A 17,924-nucleotide genomic window follows, 5' to 3' on the forward strand; every position below is an offset into this window, starting at 1 on the left:
AATAGTGACAAAGATAAAAACCAGAGGAGTCAAATATGTGAAGAAGATGTAAGTTAGGAGGGTACGATTGCAGGGTTTTTTATTGTTGAACTGAGCATCAGAAGCAAAGACTCGGAACATGTGAATGCAGCAAGAGGTGGCACAAGTAAACGTCGAAAGCCAAAAGTAATACGTTACAATACCAACAGTTGCACAAGCCACATCATCATAAATGAAAAGGCCCTTAATAAGGGAAAATAGTTGTGCAAAAAAGAGTGAAAATACAAAACACATCAAAGTTTGACCAGGTATTGTGCGCAGACTTTTGAGAATGCCGTACAAAGTGAAGGTTATTACAAGCGAAACAAGAGAAATACTTGTTGAAATGATAGTAAGTATTTGAAGCAAATTTAAAGAAGCTTGACGAGAAAAGGGAGGACTATTACTAGACATGTAATCACTGGCGCAAATCCGAACTGTGTTGTCCTCAGCAATAGAGAATTGATTGTAATAGAATGTCCTACTCAAAACTGGTACGAAAATTTGAAGCCCATCATTTGAAAAAGTGAATTCCATTCTTGAAAGAGATATTTGTGGACAGAGTAGAAGCTTTGTAATATCTCGACTAGCTTCATCGACATTTATTATTTTTAATTGAAAGCGCTTATTACAGAATGAATGCAATGGTGAAACCCTCTCCAAGTGTTGCAGAAACCACCCTTTTGCATCGTCAAAATATTCGAAAGAAACGTTTCCAAATGATCCTGTTTTCAAAGTAGCCTCATAAAGGCGGTATTCAATGAGAATTAAATCTACAATTTCTTGTTGATTTATAAATTTGACTTGAATGTATATTTTCATGAACACGGTCAATATTAGTGGTTCTGATCCTGAAAACGTCACTATCTTTTGACATTCCTTGTTAAAGCGAAAATGGTATTCTATGACTGTGAGAAACAAATTGGTATCTTTGAACATTTGGTCTGTAAAAGAGGTAGTTATCGATTTGATTAATAAGTCAATGTCCATTTTCTTTGGACCTACTTTACTGCTATAACTGGCAGTAAATGCAACATTGTAAGTTGTAGAGGAAAAGGTTGAGAAAAAATAAATACATTCTCCATTCACAAGCAGTTTTCCGGAGGAACAAAGGAGTCTGCGACAACTTCCCTGAAAAAAAAAGATAAAGATAACTCAGAAATTACAAATAGCGTTTTGTCCAATTAACATGTTTTAGGAACTGAAAGTTTGTCTAGGCCATCTTTCAAAGAATTGTATAGTTGTCCTCTCTCGACGAATTAATTCTCTTACCAAACTGATATGTTTGCTGCAGGCCTGCAGCAAGTCTGCTGCAATCTTGCAACAAACAAAATTGTTCGCGGGAAGAAAATTTTCTTGTTAGCAGATGATTGCCGCTAGCTGTGCTCTTGCGGCAAACACTGCAGCAATTGCTGCAAGCTTGCAGCAAATCCGCAGGAACCCAACATGTTTGCAGGAACATTGCAAGAAACATACAAGCCAATCTAATTTTTGCAGCAAGTTTGCAGGAAACATTTAATATGAATGTTCGCAGGAAATTTGGAAGAACAGTAAACAAGTCAAATCAGCCAATGAAATCAGATTGTACTGTATGAAAACAGTATTCTCCATTTTGAAATGTTTGAATTGAAGTTGTATGCAGACTTTGCAGCAACCTCATGATAAAATTTTTGCAGCAAGCTTGCTGCATACTTGCCACAAACGTACTACAAACAACAAGGCTTTGTATAGACTGTCATGTTTTCCTTAGCTACATTAATCGCCCCAAGCTTGAAGCAATGTCTGCTGCAAGTTTGCAGCAGACTTGCAGCAAATATTTGTAGGAAGGTAATTGTTTTTGGAAAACTTTAAGTTACTGACTAAAAATTGCCCGACTCAAAACTTTTTTTCACATTCCAGGACACGCTATCCCATCTTTTTCTTTTATTTCCTCTTGAAATATGGTGAATTTTGTTGCAAGATATATTTTCGCACATACCGACCAAATAATTTTACCTCGTGTCGGCAGAGGACAAGCAAACATTATTTTAAAGATGGCCCCAGCGGAATTTTACATATAAGAATGACCTAATCTTATCATTATCAAATATTTCATTAGATGAACATTGGCTTCAAGAAGAATGACCATACCTTGTAATTGTCAAATATTTCATTAGATGAGCATTGGCTTCTGTGGTTGTTATCATCTGATTTATCATCGTTTTCTAATATCGAGAATATTGAACGAAGATCTGGGTCCCTACCACTGCCATCCGGGCAGCTTTCACCAGCTTTACTAGATCGTTCACAAAGTGAACAGTACAAATTTTCTATTCCTGGAAATTCGCACTTTGGTGGTAAAAATGTCAGGTATGGATGGACTGTTATAGAACAGTTTCTTGACATACTTTTTTGCATCATAGACCCAAACTTGACTTCGTGTTTAAAGTTGTAGATGTTTGGACATTCAAGGTTAATCTTCCATGGAATCGTTTGAATCTGCTCTGTATCTCTTGTGTTCGAATTAAAACAAAAGAAGCAAAAATAATTTTTATAGGTTTTAAGTGTTTGAATCTCTGTCACTGGAACAAAACTCAGCATATCAATGTACTTATCTGATTCACATAGATTCCTTATAACAGCATTCTTGTATTTATTAGGACATTTACGGATCATAAAAAAAGAAGTTGGGTGAATGTCATACGATCGTGGAAAAGATGTCGGCTCACATCCCCACTTCCTAATTTGCTTCAGTATACTTCCCCGAGCTTTACAACAACTGTTTTCTTTACTGCAGTTAGTGATACATGAACAAGGAGGTTCATGCATGATTTGACTCAGAGTTCGGTTATCAGGAAAGAAGTACTTTTTTGCTATGCGACACCATTTCTTCTGCTTAATCCAACCGAATTCTTTCTTATCTGGAATTGTAATAGTTTCCATTAATCCAAAATTAATTTTTGGTAGAAATTGACTAATTGTGGGATTTTTTGAATAATTAATTGCAGTTATTGTTATTTCTGATAGATAAAACTGGTATAGTGATTTTGAGGATTTTTGGACTGGTTTGTTGTAGATATTGACTGATATTTCAGCGTCGGACATCTGAATATCTCCAAGTTTTGTTTTCACCAAATTACATTCTTCACAGTGCTTGTTTTTATATGGATATCGCAACAAATCCAAACTTTCATTGAGACATGTTTTCCGTAAATCATCATCAGAATTGCCCATCCTTCCCGTTGCATTGCACATAGATATCGGTGGGGTAATGGTCTCATCTCGAATGTTACACAATAGGCAAAAAGGGTTCTGGAAAACTCCCGTCGGCTGATATAAAATGGCGCAGGCTTTTTCAACATTGTAATGAAACATACTAGTATAATTACGTGTCACACCCGTGGCATTACATCGCTTGATAAGAGAAGCATCGCATCTTTTAGGTTCTCCCAACTCAGCCATAATTTCGATCGAAGGAATATAATGAAATGAAAGATGCTCGTCCAGAATGAATTTCCACAATTCATCCTTAGAGGTGAAATCCTTCAGTTTGACGATGCATTTAGTATCACCGATCCAAGGTAAAACATCAAAATCATTGTTACATCGGGCACAATAAATATTACTATAAGTAATTTTGGTTGATTTGGAAGTAACTGGATTTCTCTTAAGCATATTTTCATATGTATTTGTAATTTGGCATTTGCTAATAAGTTCTTTATCTGCGCCCGGAGGACAATAATTTTTCATATGGTACATTTCATCGGGCCACTCTGAACCGTGCGATGTTTGCACGCACGAGCTGAACGCGATGTCCAAACAACAGTTTCCAGTTTTTGAGCATGAATCATCACAGCTACACTTTAGACACGTCATTGAAAGGTTTGTTTTTGAATTTGAATATTCTACCGGAGTAGTATCGTAAAGAAGATTTTTATCACAAATACTTTCATTGCCACAAACATAAGCATACTCCTTTAGAATATGTTTCCATTCTTCAGTAAAATTCACTGCACTTGTGCAGGATGCCAAAATCCATAATGGGATTATCAGCAAACTGATTATGTCAGCATACTTTTCACCTGCTAATAAAACACAGGAGATACCAGATATTTCATAGATATTACTTTTTTTTTTAAAACCGTGGAGGTCAATACAGTGCCTCTTCAAACGTTAAAAAGCATCGTGCCTTTGTGCCATTTTACTGCTTTAATTTTATAGAGACTGTGAGAGTTCGTTTAAAAATATTTGAAAACGAACTATGGAATTTTATAAACGACGACCAACTGTTTACTGCCGATTTGTTAGTGCCAACTACTAGTACTTGAGCACTCCTTCAGGCACGTAGCCACGGGGGGCCAGGGGTTGGGGGGCCTGGCCCTCCACTTTTTTTGCCAACAATACTTTTACTATTGAAAATATTCGTCTAAAGACTGGTTGCCCCCCACACCCCCCTTTTATACTAAAGGTAAGTAATAGGAAGGAAATGTAGTATTGTAAGCTTTAAAAAATGGATATTGAAAGGAATTGGTAGTGAAAAAAGTGTGCCTCTACACCCCCCCCCCCCCCCCCCCGAAATAGGATATTCGACTTCGGAGAGGTTTTCTTTCTTTCTTTCTTTTCTTTTTTGCTTGTCAACTTCTTCAGGTAAGTAAAAAAAATTTTGTGGCTGGCCCCCCACTTTCAAAATCGATCCTACGTGCCTGTCCTTCATGTCAATTTCTATACTGATTACCGATGATAAAATTAAACTAACTCCTCTCATATATATATTTTCCAAATAACTAAAGAACATATCAGTGAAATTATTATCTTAGAGTCTTTAGTTTAACTAATTTGACTTAATCAACCAAGTTTTAAACTTTTGAAATGTGTAAAACACTCAAAAAATATTTTCTTTTATAAATTAATATGTAAAATAATCCAATTTACGTATACATTTTTTTTTTAACAAAAAATGTTCTATTCTTTTAAAATTAAGTTTGACTATTTTGATAAATTATCAGTTAATAGGTTTTAAAATTTTGATATGAAATGTATAAACATTTAATTTATTTTAAATCCATATGAAAAAAAAAATTCGGTTTACTTACACATGGTGGTGTCAGTCGTTATGTTGATATAAAATTATAAATTCCTTTTTATTTTCACAGAGATCTTATCGTACAGTCTTACTTTATTGACTATTTGGAATTGGCGCTATGCAGCGAAATATATGAAATTTATACTACGTACGTTGTGCTGCTATGCACACGGCACTAAATTGGAATGGATCATAATGAATTTGAGATCAATTAAATATAATTATTACTTAAATTCATTAGAACATGATATTGTCAAAATTTCAATCTGCTTTTATAGGAAAATTTTTTCCTTAACAATATACTGATTTAAAATATCTGAAACCAAATTAAGTATTGTCTCACTACCCATCACTTAACATTGTATTACTTGATAAGAAAAATCAATTAATCTTACTGATAATTGAGGAGGTATATATCATATTATCCACCGGGCTTTAATTTTTTTTTAACTACAAAAATTAACTTTGAAAAAAGTATTAGGCTTCAATTGCAAGTTCTTAGAAAAAGTGTAAATTCGAGCCCTGATATATTTTACGTATAACATATGATATGTTTCGTAGATGAGAAGATGTTGAAAAAAAATGTCAAGCAAATACTTAAATAATTTCGATATGAAAACATTGCTGAAAAATAATATAAAATTTTCCACCTCTGGAATTCTCAGGGGTCCGTGTTTTATAATATGCCATCTAGATCTTAACATTTTTTGTTTGCGTAGTCGATCTCTGTTCATTATTGTCACCTTTTAGATTACATGTATTAGGAACCAACGAAATTGTTCTAATAAGGCTTATACATTTGTTTTTAGTCATACTGTACAATTTTTTTTCAAGTAAAATTATCTTTAACTCTTCATAATTTTTGAAAAGTAATTTCTACAAATTTCTTGTTTTCAGATCAGAGTCAGACCCTCTTCACGTTGAACTCTGATTAATAAAATTAACCTGTTTAATCTTCTAGAAGAGAAGGTCAGATCCATCTGCATTCGAAGCAAGGTCTGATAGTGTCCATTCCTTGGCTTATTACCCAACAAAAATGGGCTGAATTCGTTGGGCTTGCTGTTCATGTCATGCAGGGAATAGACCTGCTTTAAAAACGTTGTTTTACAATTACATGCATTAGTCTCGTCACAACATTCAAAAATGTCTGGTAGTGTTCACATCTTGATTTTCTATCCATGCAAGTTTAGCTCACTCATCTGAGTGTCCTTAGGAATTGACCTGCTACAAAAACTTCAAACTTATTTGCATCCATCATGAAAAATTAGCTCTTTCAGCTCAAATCCAGCTCTGAAGTAATTTTGGTAGTGTTTTTCTCTAGATACATCACCCTGGCACAGCTTAAAGTCCACGTAACACTTCACAATTCAGATTTCTATCAATGATTTAGAGTTTTAGAATTTTAATACATTAGGTGAAATATATGGAGATATTAAAAAGCATTTCAGCTCAAAAGTCCATTGAACAATACAATTTTGAAGCAGAGCAAACATGGAATACATGGACCTCCATAACATCAGAAATTGGATCTGGTGCCATGGAGGAATGAACATCCCCTGCCGACCGGTTTCACCCGCCGTGTGCTCCTTGTCATGATCGGGAAAAACGGAAAAATTCGTCGCCAATTCAATTTGTAAATAATGGTCTAACAATAAGTATGAAAAAACGTCGGTCAGTATTTGACTTAAGGACAAGATATATATGCTGACAAAGTCATTGTATCGAATCTAGAACTTACGAAATGATGACTTCAAACAAGACTGTTGATTTTCTTGTTTCATCAATTTGCCTGTCAATAACCTACCTCATTTATAATTAAATTTTCATACGTAGAGCATGTTCTTGCATATCGAATCAACTGAGAGATATATGCCACATGTGCAGGTGATAAGGGTACATTGATGCAAAACTTAGGGACGATGAAGATTAAAAAGGCTGATGTTCTGTATTGGGTTAACTACAATAGTAGGTGTTGTTTCAATGGTGATTAAAATGTGGTGGTCTATTAATTATCAGCAACTATCAAAACAGTTATTTAAATCACTTATGAAATCATTATCTCATTCACTATTGAATTTGAAAACTTTATATCAAAATTGAACATTATTTCGATAGTGGTTGCAGTCTATGTTTTGTATTGAAATGTACTCTCAACCGCTATTGAAATAAGTATTTTAATTGTGGTCGTATTTCAGTAGTGGTTGCAACCTATGTTTGTTATTGAAATACACCCTCAACTGCTATTGAAATAATTATTTCAATAGTGGTTGCAACCTATGTTTGTTATTGAAATACACTCTCAACCTCTATTGAAATAATTACAAGTACATATATTTCAATAGTGGTTGCAACCTATGTTTGTTACTGAAATGTAACCACTATTGAAATAATTATTTTAAAAGTGGTCGTATTTCACTAGTGGTTGTGTTACGTTTTTACAAAGTACAAATGATTCATAATTGAGTTCGCTTAGGTTTCCTTCCTAAGAATTACGTTATCATATAAAATCGAACAAACTTACGTCAACTTCATGCAGACGATCCACTAACAATGACAAATATAAAATCTGGATTGGCAAAATAGACAAACTCGTGTTATAATATTTTTTTCCTCGGTCCAAACTGGATAATGATTAGCAAACAAACATGAACTTAACGACAACAAATTATAAGAAAAGAACCAACCACAGTTTAATCAATAATCAAACCTAAAACCTATCTCTGTAGTTGCAGACTGAGTGGTATAACAAACAATTCTGTTGTTTCCCGACACAGTCTGCAAATACCCTAAACACACCCTAGCAATCACCAAGAAAACTTTATTAAAAGTCACCAAGACACTATATTAATTAAAAGTCACCAAGACACTATATTAATTAAAAGTCACCAAGACACTATATAAATTAAGTCACTGAGACACTAATAAGGAACTAAATTCCTGAGCTGAGTGGTTTGACGAACAATTCTAATGTTTCCGGACAAAGCCCAACCTAGCCCAAGAGGTGTTACTCAAGCGATGAGGAACACTTCATGGGTGTCTGTATTTATAATTTTTCTAATTACTTAGTACTAATGATTGGTTAATAATTTGGGAATTCTGATTAACTGTAATATAAATGTTGATTTGTTAATAATTGTTAATGATGTTTTATTTATAAAATGATTCGATTGGACGATTTTAGAAACATTTAAATTCACACGATTATTCTATTTCATTACAGTTGCAACCTATGTTTGTTACTGAAATGCACTCTCAACCACTATTGAAATAATTATTTCAATAGTGGTTGTTATTTCAATAGTGGTTGCAACAGTGCAGTACAATTTTTCGTATTTTGATATTTAAAATCTAGGTTTTTTAAATGTTAAATTTCAATGTACAAAATCATTTTGATTTTTTTTTATTAATTTAGGAATTGATCTATCTAATGTATTAAAATTCTAAAACACTAAATCACTTTTGAAATTAGATTTCTTTTAAGTGTTACAAGGACCATTTCAGTCTCGATGTCTCTAATCTTTGGATTATCTATTATCATTTTTCCATGGTTGCTTAGGGTTTGAAATCATAAGGTTTGATTGTTCATGTATACTACTATATCAATTTATATAATATAAAAGGGAAATTGTACAATATTGAATTTTGGTATTTTGAATACCGATTAAATGCATTGAATACCATATTTGAAGAGTTTCCAAGTCCAAATCACATATTCTTAAGTATCTAACCCAAGTAATCTTGAATCCTCAGATATATCTTCCCTTTTTTTCTTGGTCCCAACAAGCTCATGATCAAGATAAATAGATTTTACTGTATCTTAAGTGAGCAAAACAAATTTTGCAAGATTTGTGAAGGTTTTATTTCAAAAGTTTTAATTTATCATGTGAGGAACAAAGAACATATTAAATACATACATGTATGATTTTCAGTATCTTTCATATCAAATAAGGGAAAGAGGGATTTTCCTCATTGATAATGTGCATTACATACATGTATATATTGCTCCTGGCTTTCTTTTGATGCTCCCTTGCATTGAAATGATGCATTTAAGAACTTTTCAACGAGACAATTGAAAATCTACATGTATATGTCAATACTTGATTCCTGACAGCCAAGTATGAAAAATATACAAGTTAATGAAGCATAAAAAAATATAAATGAGTTTACATGATGCTCATATAGAATAAAGCCAAGAAAAATGGTTCAATCTGTAATATGACCAGAGGTATGAAAATTAAATTTCAATAAAAGAATTCTTTTAAAATATAATTACATGTATCAAATTATTAACTTATTGTGAAATTTATACAGGATGCTGTAAACATCTTTGACTGTGAGAAAAAAAATCACTCAATACAGTGAAAATGCTATTATACACTACTGACCATTTCCATTCACAATACATGCCAAAAGTATTTTTTCCAACTCATTCTCTCTTTAAGTTTGAACATAGAAAAGAATATATATTTTTTTTATTAAATATTTTACAGACAATCAAATTCATAAATAACAAATACACATATTAAAAATCTAAGAATAATTATATACATTTCATACATAAAGAATGTTCCTGCAGTGTGACAGCAGACATTCAGTAACATTGAGTACATATTATCCACATGTTCACAGAAATATCTAATTGATAATGATGTTTCTTCTACTACCTATTTAATAAGCAGAATTCTACTATTTTCACTGTAATTCTGCTACATACATAAAAAGTGTGTGATATGTGCAGGTTCAAATGGGTACATCGCAAAATTTGAAAGGTACAGATGAACAAAAATGATTACTCTAAAGTTCAGATCCCTTATAAATTGTCTACTCACTGATGAGTATTTTCTAATTGAAACATCTTAGAAATAATTTATAGAGTAAACATTGTGTAATTTAACACCTAGTGTTCCATTTCACAGTATTTTCATTCCCACTACACATATACTATTTTCAATACAAACATTCTTTTTGTACTGTGTCTGACCAACACTTTTTGTTTCAGAAAATATACATATTTTAAAAGATATCACATTTTTGAAACATGATATTGCATTTATTTTATGTCCTCTGGACCCTTGTCTATTAAATCCATGTCTATTAAAAGTTTCCACTTTGTGAGTCCATTTCTTTGATTGTTTCTATCAATTCTAGTATTTTCTTTTGAAAATGTTACACCTACTGAATACATATAACATGTATAATTCTTATGTAAATGTCAAATGACAGCACAATTTTACAAAACAGAGCACAATACTTTTATCACAGCAAAAATGCACTGTACCATACTTCATGATTGTACCCAAATGTTGTCAATGAACACCATTCTTTTCTTTTTAATATATATACATCAGTCACTTTCCTTCACTTGTTTAATTCCTATCACCTCAGAAACAGAATGTAGAATGCCATTAAAATGCAAGTCAAAGCCACTGGAACATGAAGTCTAGTACCAATCACAGACGCTGAAAAGAGAATCAATTAGAAATTTATTATAAAATCAACAATTCTTTTTAAAATGAAATAAATATGATGTCAAGATTTTTCTCATAGTTGTTGTTGATGAAGCAATCTTCCATCACTTTAGTTAGAATAATCGAACTATGTTTTGGGACAAGCCCTCACCACAGCTAAAATAATTTTCTCTGGATTGTTTGAATTAAATGCACTGGGTTTGAGTAATCAACTTTTTTTTTATTTTGCTACATTGCCAATACATGGAACAAATTTCATCCCTAAACCAGGTCCGTAAAACAATGTCATTTTACTGAAAGAACATTCTATCTACCACCTCTCCTCTTGTTAAAGGCCAGTCAGGTATTATAACATTCCAAAGGGACTTAAAATATTTATTTTAGTTTTCAACCTTATTAAAAAGAATGTTTGATCTTGAACACTTTTTATTCTCATTTACCTTTATAGAACACCCCAAGAAAGCCCTTTTTCTCTGATAAAAACCACTTTTTCAGTCGTGGAACTCTTCTCATGTAGGCACAGGTGCAGATAACCAACATGCTGAACACAATGATTCCCTCGAACGAATATGCTAAAATAAATAGCAAACTAATGATAAAGTCATTGAAATAAAACTACACTTACAAAATATTAATCTATTTTCATTTCCTTTCATATTTTACATTCGATTATCTTAAATTCTCCTCCTTTCTGTTTGTTGTTTTTCCTTGAATTAAATGAAAGAGGTAGTTATTGTACATAATTATAAATTCAGCTTACCGTTTGTCATTTTGCCGTATCAGAATCTTCTAAATGGTATGCAGATTCAGACACACAGTCAACAAACTCTACCGTGGCATTTTCTCAAAGCGGAAATAAAATTTGTTCGCTAAAAATTAGAGTAAAGCGGTACAAATTAATATATTCCGGTAGAGAGATGACTAAAAGGGTGAAAGCTTGTCCACTTCTCTAAACAGAATATGATGAGTGTTGTTGAAGAAAATATAAAGTTTTTAAAAAGCTTCTCATGTTAATTTATGTAAAAATCATTCTAGCTTCTTTTCTGCCATCCCCCCCCCCCCCCCCCAAGAAAAAGGGGGGGGGGGGCATGAAAAAAATTCACAAAGAGAAAAAATATTATAACATGCCCGAAAAATTTATTTCGTGTGTATAACTGTCTGAGTGTGCGTGGTTGTTTCTCGATTTCATTCTTTGTAAATTGCAACAATTAAGATTTTAGAAGAGAGGCTTTAATTAAGATGCAGCGATAGGGAGAGGAGAGGCCTAAAATAAGTTTTGCCTGCTGCCAGCGGCTGCCCCATTCACTTTTACTTGTGAATATAAAATTGTATAAATAAAAATCATGCAGCCATTTTACTTAAAGAAAGAATGTCGCCCCCCCACCTACATTGATCAAATTAAAACAAACAAACAAACTTTATAGTAGCTGCTAACCTTTCGATCTCAATCTGGTCCAGTCGTCTTTCAATGAATTCACTTCAGGGAAGTAAATTAATCGAGTTGTTCGGCATTTACGCTTTGAATGTATAAATAGAGAGATCGATAATATGCATGCATGCATCACAATTCTGGTATTTTTTAATTTTCATTTAAAAGTCTTGTCTGCAGACAGTAAACGGTAAATCGATGTCAGCAAAGAAAACAGATACTCGCAAAGAAAACGTAAGTGACCATAGTGACAAATATAAATTCTTATGATTTTTTTCAACTTTTTGACTTTTGATGATTCTGATTTTTTTTTTCATTTTTTTTTTTTTCATTTAAAAGGAATATATCCCATTGATTAAATCCAAAAATGGGAAAACAAATATAGGTAAAGTATATACTAGTATAGCTTTTTTTTTCGATCACGTTTATATATATACGCTGTACAGATGCGAGAGAATTTAACAAAAGGACTGACGTGTATAAAAATATTAATTGTTTCCTTTTTAGCATGAAATATTCTTATTATATTTTTTTGCTTAAAGTTTTTGTGCATGGGTAATCACAAGAAAGGAATTGAAGAAATCCGCGTCATAGAAATATTACAGTATTATTTAAATAAAATTATAAGGATTTCTTTGGATAATTTAAACAAAAAAATTAAGGACTTCATGTCAAGGCACGGTCTGCAAATCGGTTTAAAAGGTGAGGGAATTGATGATTTGTAAGTTTGACCTCGAAAATGATTCCTGTATGCATGTATGATGCAATCATAATTTAGGTCACTTATAAAAGATCAATACTTTTAGCGATTCAAAAAAAAATTTTTTACATTTTTTTTATATAGTTTCACGATACATGTAATTTGATTTGATTAATTCCATTTCGCTGCAACAAAATTAAAACAGAGAATTTTTTTACATCAAAATTTAAAAAAAAGGAATAGTTTTTTTTTCTGGCAACCAATCTTCAATGAGGGTGACATTCCCGATTTTATAGAATGAAGAAAACAAGCATTCACAACATTTTGATAGGTTGTCAATTCGCAGTATAATTTTCCTTTATTGCATACATGTACCTAAACAGTGAAACATGAAAAATATCAAGAAAGATCAGGCGCGGATCCTACACACGCCTTCCCCATCGGGGGGGGGGGGGGTGTTCTACCCATTCATGGAAATTGGGGGGGGGGGTGTAGTCGATCGCTTCCAAACCGTCATACTGATGACTTTTCTTACCAACTTAGGTCCATGATGTCTACGGCGGAGGGGGTTCTGTCATTGATCGAGGTAACTTTTCTCGGTTTGGATATAAGGGTTAAGACCCCTAATTAATTGCAGTAAACTAATTGAATTAATTTGAATTGTACATCTTACCCCGCAAATTCCGCGTGTGTCTGTGTGTGGGGGGTGGGGGTCCTCTGGATCCTACGTGCATTAAGATTTTAAGGTGAAAATTAAGGTTCTCCGATCCTCAGGTCACAAAAATTGAAAGTGTAAATTTCAAAACAAATGACATTTTATTTGTTCATACTATTGATTTGAATAATAAATAAAACATTTATTTGTATTGTTTCCATGTGTTTTTCAAAGATAATACGTTATCACCCATATAGGTTTATATAAGGAAAAAGAGATGTCTTCAAGGTTTTGGCAATTTATATTCAGTATAGGATGGTTACACTGTATTTGTGCACATAAAAACATTTATTAGGTATGTTGATATAAAATAAATTACTAAAAACCAGGTGTATCCAGCATAATAACCATGGAAATGAAACACCACATCTTTACATCCACATCAAATGTAAGAGTTATGTTTCTTTCAAGAACTGAACAACAGATGTAATAATGTTTTTTCGTTTTGTCACTCTGGGTTTCCCATTGAAATTTTCACTGAGTACACTGTGTACACCATCAAACCCTCCTCTGTTGTATGCCAACTGAATATGATGCAGAGACAGTCCAGAGAGCGACATCTTTTTCACCATGCTCTCCGACACTACTTTGTTCCTTATCAAGGGCATCAAAGTTTGCAGATTAGATTTAGAAACTTCCATCTGGTTGACAACTTGCATGATATAATCCATGCTGAAAGAATAGTTCAAGTAATAGGATTCTGTGTTGTGGTACTCAACAAGTTTCTGCAGATATGCACAATCTTCTAAAGCATCATGTGCATCAAATGTACAGCCTAGTATTTCAAGCACAAGGGTCTCCAGAGTTGAATTGGATGGATTACAAGATGTGTGTTCTTTCAACATAGGAAGAGTATCACAGAATCCAATAATGCAGTCTTGTAGTGGTATATTGGAAAACTTTCTCATAGCTCTGCATAAAACGACACTGTCAAATTTTCTGCAGTTGTGAGCAAATAACACAGGTTTACGTATCCCCGGTGTATTATTTAGCCACTCACGAAATGATGTCAAACACTCCTGTATGGAACATGCTTGCACGGGAACACCATTCTTGTATAAAGTAGAACCATCACAGGTAAGTCCTGTTATCCTTGAGGCTGTCTCCTGTATGGCAACTGATGGTAGCACATACTCACAAAAAGAGAAATCAGCACACCTTGCAGCCATTTGTGTTATTTCACATGATGCATCTGAAAAAAATGAAAAAGTATAAGATATGAGTTTATAAGAAAATTACACGATATTTCTGTTATATATATTTGTAAGGATAAATAACAATTTTACCCACATACCTAAACCAGTTGTCTCTAGATCAAAGTAGACTCTACTGTATTCACCCGGAGGCAGTGGAACTTGGTGGAGCTGTTCTGGAGGGGATGGAATAGTCTCCATTCTTTCATCAGGAATACTACTACTTTGAGAAAGTACACCACTCTCATAAGTTATACCCTCCCTTGTTTCAGATGATGATATTGCAGATGCCGACTTCTTCTTCAGTTCAACTCTTCTTTTTTTGAACTCTTTTGAAGATATTTGTTCGAAATTCTTTTTCCTTTTCTTCATTTTTCTTTCAGCGTCTTTTGCGGTGCATGTTCCAGGAGACAATGATAGCTCTTCATGTATCTGCAATAAAAAAACACAAATTTTGAATGTTATATTTTTACATGTACATTGTATTTTCATTCACTGGTGAGAAAGATAATAAATGATACAACTTTTCTATATGAAGTTACCTGAAGTACATATGGAGCTCCAATATTTTTCTCACAGACTGCTGCTGCAACTCTCACACTTGTACTTTCCGATCCTGAATAAAAATTATTCTTGGGGTTTTTCCTGGATACAATGTGGTTGAAATTTTCATTATGTTGCGTGCTTTCAAGTAAAGAAAGTCTCTCTGACTGATTAGCATATGATGTAAAAAGTTGCTGAAGGTCTTCAAACAGATTCGTGTCGGTGAGATATTTTCCATAGGGAAGATGCTTCGGTGTGTACGTTTCCTTATTTTGTAGATATCTGCACCATTTCACTTGGCATGATGAATGTTTACCATATAGGTGGTTTGGAATGGCTAGTAGGTTTTCTTTCAATGATATGGGTTCTTCTCTGTTAGAGGACACAGCATACGCAAAGCACTTTTTTATGTGACCTATAGTTTTGACACTCAGTATCCTCTTATATTTTTCTTTCTGCAAGGCATACAGATTATTTGCAAAGTTTTTGAACGTATGGTTCTTATCACTACATTTCTGCATGTCAGCATTTACCTCCAATCTTACTTTATGAATGGTACTAGTGTCATCATCCATAACTAAAGTTTTCACTTTGTGCCCCTTGTTTTCAATACTTTTTAGGATCTTTACAGCCATGGATGGTTCCATTGATTTTGAGCTTCCCTCCCAATTCTTTCTACAATCATGTTCTTTCTTCTCCCGTCCTCGGAGCTCAGCACTTTTACATACTCTGCAACTCTTTGCCATCACATCATAGCCTACCACCTTTCCAGTTTTACATCCAATCATTGATCCATGACCTGATAAATGGTTGATAAGAGAAAAAAAACTCATTTATTCATTTATACATGTGTGTGTCTTCTTTTTTTACTTTTATATCCATAATAATTGAATGTTCATGTGTATTTCTTGATATTGAAATTACTTTATTACATTTTCAACAGTGAAATTCTTTTAGTTATCCAGGTTCAATCAAGGGTGTACAGGGATTGACCCCAGGTTTTATTCCATACCCTCTGAGGCCGGAGGCCAAAGGGTGTATGGAATACAACCTGGGGTAAATCCCTGTACACCCTTGATTGAACCTGGATAGCTATTTCTTTTTTATGTACCCATACAATTCTTTGTAAACATCAAAGTCTATTCAACTATGTCTCAACCTTGTATGTTTTCAATACTATGTTACTTAGCTAATCAACTATGACAATATGTTTACTATGACACTATGAAACTACAAAAAGATATGGGCAAATGGAAAATGAAAGAAAATGTAATAAAAAGAAAAATCAATGTTTTGTAGTTGGATATGGCATTTATTTCAGTTGTGAGACCTGATTTTTTTTCTCATACTTTCAATCATGTTTTACACTCAAGAAAATATGAAAAAAAAGTGTCCCACTCATGAAATAAATTCAATATGCAACCACAAAAGATTGAATACCCTCTATTCATTTCATTAGCATACAATGACATTTTGGGGTTTCAAAACTCTTCTTTCATATTCATAAATACATATGTATTTATACAATATAAAATTCATTCATAATGTTATAAAAAAAATCACATCATAAAATACCTGATAAACTATTATAATTTCTTCCACTTCCTCTCTTTTGCCAACCAGCGTCGTAAGACAGTATCAAACCACTATCACTAGAATGAATTGAAATATTTAGAAAGATATGAAGTATGAAAATCACACGTATACTAATGAAAAAAAATCAGTAGGTGTGCAAAATTTCTTTAGAAAATATCTGAAATATGTTACTTATAATGTGATCAATATAAACATTATACCAAATACAAGTACATATTTATAAAATGACAATGCTATATGATTTTATGAGATGTTATGATGAATACTATGGAAGTAATTTTCACAATGAAAATATTTACCCTGATGTATGTGCCTCATTCTCCAATGCATCATTGCATGTCATTTTAGCAAGTGACTCAAATACAGGGGCACATTCTCTCTCTCTCTTTTTCAAATTGCTATGACTAAGGCAATGGATGTTGAGAGTTGAAAAGAGCTTTGTCACAACAGCCTCCCCAACTCCAGCATGGGTCAAAGCTACAATAAATTTTATATTTATAAAACCTTCATAACTTGTCACCATTATCATTGCTATGATTATTATTATGAACCAAATAATTATTTCTTTATCAAAAGTTTAGAGGATCATTAGGCTGCTTATCTGTGTCATATAAAAAGAAGAATCATTGGAATTATTTTCAGAAATACACATACATTGTATGTTCTTATTTTTCATATATTCAAAATAGAAGAAAAAACAAACAACCAAATAAATACATACCAACCCCAAGCTTTGTATTCACATCAAATGGACCTTGGCCATTTGGACCAATGTTGTGTCGCTTCCCGGTTGGCACAATTGTCAACTCCTTGCAGTTTGTACACTCTATGTATAAAAGACTCGCAAGGCCATACTGTCTTTCTTTTACACAATTCGCTAAGTCAAGTGGCGTATGACAAACAAAACATCCTCGTTTTAGATGTTCAACTAAAACGGCAAACTCTATGATCCTTCGACCATCAAAGATATTGGTGTATACTCTAGACAATTCTTCACTTTCTTCGGTCTCACTTAAATCAGTGGAACTTACATCATCATCATGTTCGGATGTCTGAGTTTCAGAGTTGTTTACGTCAACGGCAGTACTGTTATTTACGCAAGTGTCTGTGGGAAAACTGCTGATCTGGGTTTCATTGTTATTTTCATCAATACCGGTGTTTACACAAATGCTAGAAAAACTGCTGGTCCCTTTTTTGAAG

At 33.2% G+C, this 17,924-nt stretch overlaps 2 protein-coding genes across 2 annotated transcripts; both read right to left on the reverse strand.

Moving 5' to 3' along the window:
• Positions 1 to 9,576: 9,576 nt before the first annotated feature.
• On the reverse strand, positions 9,577 to 11,392 carry LOC134229435 (protein kish-B-like). The gene is made up of 3 exons (XM_062711189.1): positions 11,309 to 11,392; positions 10,989 to 11,120; positions 9,577 to 10,539 (listed from the first exon to the last, which is right to left on the reverse strand). Exons 1-3 carry the CDS (start codon positions 11,316 to 11,318, stop codon positions 10,457 to 10,459), a joined length of 225 nt encoding a protein of 74 aa, XP_062567173.1. The 5' UTR covers positions 11,319 to 11,392; the 3' UTR covers positions 9,577 to 10,456.
• A 2,395-nt stretch (positions 11,393 to 13,787) lies between these two features.
• Positions 13,788 to 16,798, reverse strand: LOC134229433 (uncharacterized). The gene is made up of 5 exons (XM_062711187.1): positions 16,704 to 16,798; positions 15,674 to 15,927; positions 15,128 to 15,500; positions 14,687 to 15,017; positions 13,788 to 14,584 (listed from the first exon to the last, which is right to left on the reverse strand). The coding sequence occupies exons 2-5, from the start codon at positions 15,697 to 15,699 to the stop codon at positions 13,788 to 13,790; spliced, it is 1,527 nt and encodes a 508-aa protein (XP_062567171.1). The 5' UTR covers positions 15,700 to 15,927; positions 16,704 to 16,798.
• Positions 16,799 to 17,924: the final 1,126 nt, after the last annotated feature.

This window comes from Saccostrea cucullata, unplaced genomic scaffold, assembly GCF_032062105.1.
Source record: "Saccostrea cucullata isolate Sc308-1 unplaced genomic scaffold, CSIRO_AGI_Scuc_v1 ctg4927, whole genome shotgun sequence".
Classification (NCBI taxonomy): domain Eukaryota; kingdom Metazoa; phylum Mollusca; class Bivalvia; order Ostreida; family Ostreidae; genus Saccostrea; species Saccostrea cuccullata.

Bases quoted from the DNA above. Each gene is read 5' to 3' on its own strand.
- LOC134229435 (XM_062711189.1), bottom strand. The intron at 10,540-10,988 runs GTAAATGAGAAT...TTCTCTTTTCAG, and splicing joins TCTTGGGGTGTTCTATAAAG to CGTCTGTGATTGGTACTAGA.
- LOC134229433 (XM_062711187.1), bottom strand. From the start codon at position 15,699: ATGATGACACTAGTACCATTCATAAA. The intron at 15,501-15,673 runs GTAAGATTGGAG...GTCCTCTAACAG, and splicing joins ACACTAGTACCATTCATAAA to AGAAGAACCCATATCATTGA. The intron at 14,585-14,686 runs GTATGTGGGTAA...CATTTTTTTCAG, and splicing joins TCTAGAGACAACTGGTTTAG to ATGCATCATGTGAAATAACA.